At 41.4% G+C, this 9,607-nt stretch overlaps 1 protein-coding gene across 1 annotated transcript; it reads right to left on the bottom strand.

Annotated features, from left to right (window-relative positions):
* Positions 1 to 3,433: 3,433 nt before the first annotated feature.
* On the bottom strand, positions 3,434 to 5,310 carry LOC110292411 (transforming protein RhoA). The gene has a single exon (XM_021159704.1). It carries the CDS (start codon positions 5,125 to 5,127, stop codon positions 4,546 to 4,548), a length of 582 nt encoding a protein of 193 aa, XP_021015363.1. The 5' UTR covers positions 5,128 to 5,310; the 3' UTR covers positions 3,434 to 4,545.
* Positions 5,311 to 9,607: the final 4,297 nt, after the last annotated feature.

Genomic DNA, 9,607 nt, shown 5'->3' with positions numbered 1-9,607 from the left:
AAATCTTAGAACTCATCATCATCATCCAGTTCTCCATCATTGCATTATACAACAAGAAAGATTAGTTTTGTCTTTCTTCTGCATATATGGTAGAAATACTTCTACATTGTCTGTAGCTACATGCCAATCCGAATGTGCATGATCATATTTATAGCACTTTTAGGAAACCAAAATTTGGAGGCCTTTTTCTAGTCAGTAAGACAACATTGAATTTCTTCATACTATCCAGTTTTTGTTACACATCCCTTTCATACCAAAAAGAATTGTTAGTCTTTATTAGAGCTGTGAGACTGGAGAGATGCCTCAGCCTCTTCAGGACTTGTTACACAGCATGACGGCCTGCGTTTGAATTTTACAGCACCCACAAAAAACAACCAACCAGTCAACCAACCAAACAAACCCACAACTGGCGAGCAACTATAATCCCAGAACTGGGAAAGCAGAGACAGATGGATACTAAGTTCTTGCTGGTCAGCAAGTCTAGCTGAATTAGCAGGCTCCAGGAAAATGGAGAGGCTCTGTATCAGAGTGGGGAGAGATGGCAGGTGTTTAACATTAACTGTTGGTCTCTATATGTCTCTACATACCCAGACATGACAGGTACATACACATACACTACACTATACACTACACGTGGCGCGCGTGTACACACACACACACACACACACACACACACACACACATCACTTGAATAACTTGTTTAACTAAACTAACAAACATTTTGAACAGTAAAGTAAATTCTCAAAGCCATAGTTTGCTTCTGCTTAAAAGATAAATATTCACACCATTCTCAATCAAATATGATTGATCAATTTTCTGAATCATTAAATAGACTGAAATTTGGGGAAGGTATTTCTTTGGAGTAGAAGATACCCTGAGAATAATACAGAGGTGACCTAAGTGCTCAAAGATGTGACAGTGGTCTCAGTGCGAGATGTTTTTCACACCTAAGGGCACAACTCATATGCACACATGTTTACACACAGACTAATTTGAAGGCATACATATCACTGTGGAAAGGTTTCTATTATATCTCTATTTTGCAAAACAGCCTTTTAATTCAAATGCTTTCAATCTACACGCTCCATAGGAAGGACAGAGTGAGCACTCACTTTTATATATTTAGACAGCAAAGAACTGAATTCATGTCAGATTTTTATAACCCTGAGCTGGTCAAGAGTACATTTCTGAGCACGTTAAGGCACCGTGTCAGTGTCATGCAAAAAAGCATGCATTTCATCACGGCTACGTCCTTTTGACTTCAACCACATATGGTCATCTCTCAATTCACTGCTCCCTGCATTTCACCTCTAAGATCGTCTTGATATTGATTGCAAAAGAAGTGTGATGCCTATTGTGTTTACTGCCTTGATTTGTTCTTAAAAGACAAATATCACATTGGTCCCATCCATATTGTGCTTCTTGAGTTCAAATATTCAGGGATTAGTTGTTATACAAATTCTGAGAATTTACCCAATGAATGCTGACAGTGTGCCTCTGTACATGGATGTCTCGATGTGTTCTCAACCAAGTCCACTCAATGTTGAGGCTGCTTGTAAGCAAAGCACTGCACAGTGGTGCGGTCTACATGCTAGGAAACATTTAAACACACACTGTTTGAGATAAAGACTGAAGTAAACTGATGGCCCTTTGCCTGAGCCTGCTTAGTGCTTCCTTTTCCTCTGAAGTGCATATGAAAAATTTTGGAGTAAGGTCATGGCTTCCTCAGTAGCCAATAATTTCAGTTTATTTCTAAGTTTTGCTCATTTTTATAGATTTTCTTTTACCACGTTTAGGTTTATGCTTAAACTTTCCCCTATTTAACTACTGAAAGAAATTCTCAAAACCAATAGCATTATACTTTAAAATGAAACTAGCAAGTCTCCAAGGAATGGACTTATCCAGGACAGTGGCCCATACTTTTTTATTACCAAGTTCATTGCTAGGAAATAAAATTGGATAGATTTTGCTTTGTAAATCCCATGCTAATAAATAGAATATCTGACCAAATGCAATCTTTTTTAGAACCAAGTTACTACTTTTGTACCATCAAAATAACTTTTGACAGTCAAATTTGTGCTTCCAACATGATAGCTGGCATGCCTTATGTGTCTTGGGCAATATCTAAGACACCCTGTGGCTTCCTCTGTTCCTGCCTCTACCTTTTGACCTGAGAATTGTTCATTCTCAGCTTCTTCCTTTGCTTTCTTGCTTCAACGGTTGGATGGGGGTGGGGGTGTTGTGATAGTGAACCCCATGGCAGAGAGTCTGATCATGTGGTCCACTAAGATGTACCGCCTGGGGTAGAATCTGAGGAATGCTGTATCCATAGCCTTGTACAAACTATTTAACATCTTATCCCTACTTCTCTTAGCTATAAAATCAGGATAATAACTACATGTCTTTCAGGTTACCACTATGATTCTCATACCCCTAATGGCCTTAGGCTGGCTGGACAGAAGGAGTTTAACCCAGCACTTGAGCTGTAGCTGTCAGTTTATACCATTATCTTAGAGATTGCAGGCAGCTCAGGATCACATTGGGTTTTTGCTTTTCCTTGCCTCTCGTGCATGAAAGCCCCACAAGCTTATGGTCCATTGGGGCCCAGAAACAAGAAGGGAAGCTGGAGAGAAGAGTGATGCCGTTTGGGATACTGCTAGACACAACACAGATTTAGAGGTTACGAGGGGAATGAAGTGGAGGTTCATCAATTATTGTTTCCCTAGAGGTGCAGGTCTCAGTAATGATAAGCCCACACTCACCCTCTGTTTTGAAGAATAATCCGCTCCTGGGATCTTGGTTGTTCTTCCTGACTCTGGGCTGGTGCATTCTCCATCACCTTTCCCTCCTCAAGAGCCAGTGGTTCCTATGATGGAAGATCCACGGCTTTCCGTTCCTAGGGATGAGGTGGGTCTGTCAGTCCTTAGACCAACAAGTACAAAAGAGCCCTCGTTAAGCCACTTAAATTAGATGACAGTTCAGTTAGACTGTCAAACACCGTATATCTGTGAAAGAGACTTCCCAAGAAACTTGTGGCACAATGCCTAGCCTTTAGAATATGTGTGTTCTCATATCTTGGGGTCTCTTCATGAGTAGGTACCTGTGAGAAGCTCTGCTTTTCTTGGAAGGCCCAAGTGAGGGAGCTTCCAGAGAGGCAGTGAGCCAATGTGTTAGAGATATCCACACTCTGAGGGTGTAGTAGTTTCCATACATCAAGGAGTCACAAAGGGCAATTTTCATGCCTAAAAAAAAAATCCCTCTTTCTGTTTCATAGGAATTAAGGAATCCATTAAGAAATCTTATTTCTTAACAGGGGCACAACGATACCACAGAATCAGCCCAAAGCTGAGCTTTCTGGGGTTTGTTTGTTTGTTTTTTGTTTTGTTTGTTTGTTTTGATCAGGAACTTGGTGTCCAAATGACCCCTCCCCTTCTTTTTTTTTTTTTTTTTAGAAAACTGCCTTTATTCTATTAGTTGGAAAAATTAACTGGTACAGAAAAATGTTTAGTCAGCTGGAGAGAAGAGACACCCCCACCCCCACCCATAAGAACTGGTGGCTCCTCTGGGAGGCAACTTGGATACAGTGTGGAGAAAGGAGCACTGTGACTTAGAGCCAGACCCTGCAGTCCAGGTGAGAAAGGCTATGCCACCTCCAAAGTATAACTGCCTCAGGCGGGAAACCAAATTCCTACTTAGTCCAGTCTGGAAAGGGGTACTGGAATGATATATAGGGCTGAATAAGGGATATGGCCATATTTTATCAGAGAAAGTGACAAAATGGGAATTTTAAAAATGAATTCTTCCATCTGACTTTATTTCCAAATACACTTTCTTAAAAAAAAAGAAAGAAAGAAAGAAAGAATGAAAGAAAAAGAAAAGAAGCAATACACTTCCTGTGGGAATGACAAATATCAGTATTAGGAAATCCAATTATACAAAAAATACTACATCTAGTCTGGGGTAGATATATTTATTTTTTGGTAACATACATTAAGTGGCACTAATTACACAGTAACTATAAGGTAACTAACATGAGACCACAGAACTGTAACTCTGCCACAGCTGAGTGGACTTGGGCCTTTCTGGCTGAGCAAGATTTCAAAAAACTGAATACCCACCCCAGAGCTCTGGCAATGGAGTCTGTTAACAAGGAAAGCTCTGAAGTAGTGACTCACCAGAGTGCTTGCAGTTGACAGAAAGTAGGCAGGACATGTTAGTTATAAAGTAGTTACAGCCTAATTCACAAAAGTTACCAACTGTTTCTCTTTCTAGAAAGAAGCAAGAAGTTAAGAAATTCTTTGAATTAGCGCCTGTNTCANGTGGAGTGCAGAGAGGGCTGTTAGAGCAGTGTCAGAAGGACCCTGGCTGGTCAGACAGGTTGGACATTATTAATAATCATGGTTGGCTTCTAAATACTGGTAGCAAGATGACTTCTGATTTGTAATCTTAGGTAAATTATAGATAAATGAAAAGGCCAGTAATCATACACTAAGATTAATAAACAGCACTTCAAATTAACCGCATGAGGCTGCGTTTCACAAGGCTTCACAAGATGAGGCACCCAGACTTTTTCTTCCCACGTCTAGCTTGCAGAGCAGCTCTCGTGGCCATCTCAAAAACCTCTCTCACTCNATCTTTGGTCTTTGCTGAACACTCCATGTACCCAAAAGCGCCAATCCTGTTTGCCATATCTCTGCCTTCTTCAGGTTTTACCGGCTCCTGCTTCATTTTGGCTAACTCCCGTCTTGTGTGCTCATCATTCCGAAGGTCCTTCTTGTTCCCAACCAGGATGATGGGCACATTTGGACAGAAATGCTTGACTTCTGGAGTCCATTTTTCTGGGATGTTTTCTAAACTATCAGGGCTGTCAATGGAAAAACACATCAATATAACATCAGTGTCTGGATAAGAGAGAGGCCTCAGGCGGTCATAATCTTCCTGTCCAGCTGTGTCCCATAAAGCCAACTCTACCTGCTTCCCATCCACCTCGATATCCGCCACATAGTTTTCAAACACCGTGGGCACATAGACCTCTGGGAACTGGTCCTTGCTGAAGACTATGAGCAAGCATGTCTTACCACAAGCTCCATCACCAACAATCACCAGTTTCTTCCTGATGGCAGCCATCACTTATAAAGGTGCTAAAAACACACAGGTTCTGGGATGCAGTTGTACAAAGTACCTGGAACTTCTCAGATGCAAGGCTCAAGGCGACGACTCCGAATCCGGCCTCTTCGCGCTGAGGACGCCTGTCCGCGAGTCTGCGAGCTCCAAGCCAAGGACGGGCAGCTCCGTGGGAGACGGCGGGCTAAGGAGCCCCTCCCCTTCTTCTAATGAATTTGGGAGAGAGTGATATTGCTGGGCTTGGTCATTTGGTCTCTGTATTGATCACAAGTCTAACCACCACACTATATTCAATGTCACTCACATAGTTTGCCCTAATCTTTGCATTTTCAAGGAAGGAGAGACAGGGAAACTCCAGCCAGAAGCTGAACAATCTCAAAGAAAGGTTAGGACAGCAGATCTTCCTCTTACTAAGCCATTTCTTAAAGCATCATTAGGAGGACGTCTCTGTTTCTCCCAGGAAGTTCTCTGCTGCTTTCAGAGTAGGTAGGATTAGAAATATCCCTGCATCCCACTTGTGGGAAAGATGGTTATAGCTGGACTTTTTCATCCTCCCAAAATAGATGGGAAAGAAGATGACTGTCTCCCCGGTGATCTGTGCTTTTGCATGTTTTATGAGATTATCTGAATGTCCCTGCTTTCAGTCTAAGCCTTGGAGCATCCGGCTGTTTGCTTTCCACAGCCTCTGGAGCAGGTGTCCTGGCAACCAGATGGCTGAGCTGAATAGATTGAGATGTTTACATGAAATAGCTGACCACTGTCTCTGGGTACCACAGCCTCTGTCACTAGAGAGAAGAACTCCTGGATGTTAAACTGGATATATTAGTAGATTAGGCTGATACTCTGGTGTTCCAGATACAGCAAATCCATTCAGGAAATCAAAACCCCCTCAGAGCCTGTATATCATAAATAACCAGAAAACATTAGTGAACTGAGTTAAACTTGAGCTTTCCTCCCTGTTGGGACTTTGATACTTCAAAGGCAAACAACAACAAAAATATCTTCAAAGTCTTTGCAATGTTCCAAAGGACCTCTTCAGAGATACCTACCTATCCAAGACTATGCTAGAGAACACATTGGCTGAACTTCTTTAGAACAGGTTCAATTTTGGGGCTCTCAACTCATGTATTTAACCTACAGTGCAACCTTAAATGATTAATTTATCCTCTTTAAGGCACATGAAATTATTTGGGGTCTTGAATGAGATAATGTATTTGTAAGCAGAAAGCCATCATGGAGTTAACAGAGAAGTGGAGTTACTGTCACTCAAGTAAATAATGTGTGATGGATGCCTGAACCGAGGTCATTCTCATGGGAAACTCAAGGTAGAAAAAGAAATCAGATTCCCATATAATGTGATTATGAAGAAGCATAATATTGAAGCAACTTCCTACATTTTTAAAAATAGACACAAAGGTGATATAATAGGATGGTAGAATGAGCTTGGGATTTAAGGTAAAAGTTAATATGGTGGTAGACAACTTGGTGTTTAGTCTATTCTTTATCACCATGACAGATTACCTGAAGTAATCAACTTACATACAGCAAATGGTTATTTTTTGGCTCTACCACATTCTCCATCATTAATGAATAATGAAACCTTGCTGGAGAATGTGGTAGAGTAAAACTCTAACACTTTTTTGTTGAGAAACAGAGAACAAAAAGTGAAGATGGCCCCAGAGTCCTATGATGCCTTGCCAAGTAAACCCTCCATGACCCTTAGTGAATGTTTTTTTCTTTTATTTAGTGGGTGGAGGTATACATGTGGCCAAGCTTATGTGCGGAGACCAGAGGACAGTCTTCGGGACCCCTTTCTCATTCAGCATGTGAGTCCCCAGGACCAGACTCAAGTTGTCAGGTTTGGTGCCAGGAATCTTGAATCACTGAGTTATCTTGGCATGCCAAGCTAGGTGATCTAAAGATTTCTCGCCTGGACCATATCTCTAAAGAATTCTATCACCTCCCAGAAACACCACACTGGAGAACAAGCCTTTAATATATGGGGCTTGGGGGCCATGCATTCATGATTCTAACAAGAGTAGCTAGCCAGGTCTCAAGTAAGCTGGTTAATATTTTGAAGTATCTACTCTCTGTTGCTCTCACTGGGAAAAAAGGCCCTTTGACTCCATTTTTCCCTTTTCAGTCGCTCTACTCTTCCCATGATTAAGGTTTTATCAACAGATTTGGGAGTTGGTTCCTATAACCTTTGCTTATATGTCCCCATGACTATTAAGCTGATACTTCCCCTGTATTGTTATTTCTCAGCACTGTCTGAATGGCATCTCTCTTTGAAATACATTTTGATAGTCTCATTCAAGCTCAGGTGGACACTAATCCAAAAGTCTGTGGTTGAAAGGGAGTGGTCACGAGTCAGTGAGGACTGTGTCTTCTGAACAATGGTAGGGTGGTATCATTAAGAAGGATGTGATCACTGTCCAACTTGCTACCTTATACTGTTTTCCCTCATGATGGTGCTTTGAGATTATGCCCATACTGCTAGCCTACCTGGGTCATAACTGGAAGGAGGAGGTGATAACCTTGCATGCCTGAGGGCAGGGTCCGCTCAAGCCTTCCTGTACATTTGTCAGCTCCTCAAATTCCAAGATGGATCCTTCATCTTATATCTCCTGCCACTAATGCACTTTACAGGAATAAGAGGCACTGCTGGAGGGATGTCCTGATGGGAGACCTCATCAGGCACCTTGGCTAGTAACTATGAGAAGGGTGGCACCTAGTATCTTAAGGAGCTTCTAGGGCACCTACAGCCATTTGAAACCCTAATGGCCTAGGACAAGGGTGGCCAGTTTTTCATCATGGGTGACATTGCCACATGGCTTACTTGATTGGCTACTGAATTATGATGTCTTATTCCTTGGTTCCTTGGGTGATTTTCCCCCTTCTCTTAGTCTATGTGGTGGGCCTCAGAACTAAACCCATGCTCAAGACCTTCCTGGCTTCATCTGAGCTTGTGAACTGTCCTAGCTTGTGAACAAAGTTATAAAATCCTTAGCTTTTCCCATCTCCCCACCCAAGACAAATTAAAACAGTGCAGAGGAAATAAAAGAAGGTGATGAGGGGCCCTGAAAGGAGGACCCCTGATCTTTTTACTCATGTGAGTTCTAATGTCCATGTTAGTACTCCATGCTTCATTTTTTAATTTCTCCACTTGTCAATTAATCTGATGGATCCTCAAATCAGTATACAGGGATTTATCTGTTCTGGAATCAGTAGAACATTCAAAACCACAATGGATACAATATAGGTATTAGGTGGAGCCTTGCTGATACAATGTAGATGCTATTCTTCACATGGTCAAAACATTAGTAGTAAGCACAGCACACTAGTATGATATGCCAAGTATCTGTGCTCATGCATATTCTTGATTAATGTTCCATGTACTTTGACAATTGAGGCAAAAACAAGGCATAGGATTAATAAGAGGTGAAATTTTAGACATTGAAAGTTCTAGATATCCTTCAGGTATGTCAACCTGTAGCCTAGTTGTCAGATGTGGACAAGGATAGGTATGAATATGGCCTAATACAAAGTTAATTTTTTATGAGTTTTTTTGGTGTGTGTGTGTGAGAGAGAGAGAGAGAGACAGAGAGACAGAGACAGAGACAGAGACAGAGAGATTTCACTGTGAAGCTCTTGTGTGTGAGCTTTATAGATTACTACATCATGTTACAACATAAATAAACTGGACATGCCTAATTGGAGCCAGAGGAGGTAGTTGGATCAGCAGTCTAGAGACAACAGTGGAATAAAAAACATTTGGCTGTTATACATATATGACTATATGTACATAAAAATGATGCCTGGTAATAGGAGTTCAGGAACTTATGAGAATAGATCATCTAACATTAAGTAGTGAAGAAACACTACCAATTGATGAGTGGAGAGAGGCCACAAGAAGATGTAGAAGAAAGGCAAGAGGCAAGAGTAAAAGCAAGATGGATGCTATCTCTTGGAAGTTGTGGGGAGTCATCCACTGTGTTAAATGTTTCTGAGAGGTCAAATGAAATTAAGAACTCGGAAATTCCCTTGGCCATCCAATGAGAAGCCCATTGGTGACTTGAGATAGCTCTGTAACATGGCAGTAACCAGGCCATACACCAAACACCAACAGAGAACAAACGACAGGAAGCAAGAACCTGATGATTTGAAAAGATATTTGTAAGAGAGATTGAGAAAAGAGACGACTACATGCAGGGTGTTGGATGATTGCTGGCTTTAAAATAATAAGATGGAAGAAACTTGACTCATTTAAAGCTTGAAGGATCCAGAAGGATGGATGAAACTATTCTGGAGGGATGATATCCTGATGACACAAAGCCCCATGGATCAGAAAGGAAGAGCCTTATATTATGGGGAAATATCTTACTCACCTTAATAGAGAGAAGAGAAAAGGAGCAGCTGTGGATGGTGGTAATCTTGTAGGTACTGAAGACATTTTTTTCTATGTGTGTGTGTGTGTGTGTGT

Source organism: Mus caroli, chromosome 4 (genome assembly GCF_900094665.2).
Source record: "Mus caroli chromosome 4, CAROLI_EIJ_v1.1, whole genome shotgun sequence".
Lineage (NCBI taxonomy): Eukaryota > Metazoa > Chordata > Mammalia > Rodentia > Muridae > Mus > Mus caroli.
Note: the sequence above shows the minus strand (reverse complement) of the source record. Positions and strands in the feature narration are given on the sequence as shown.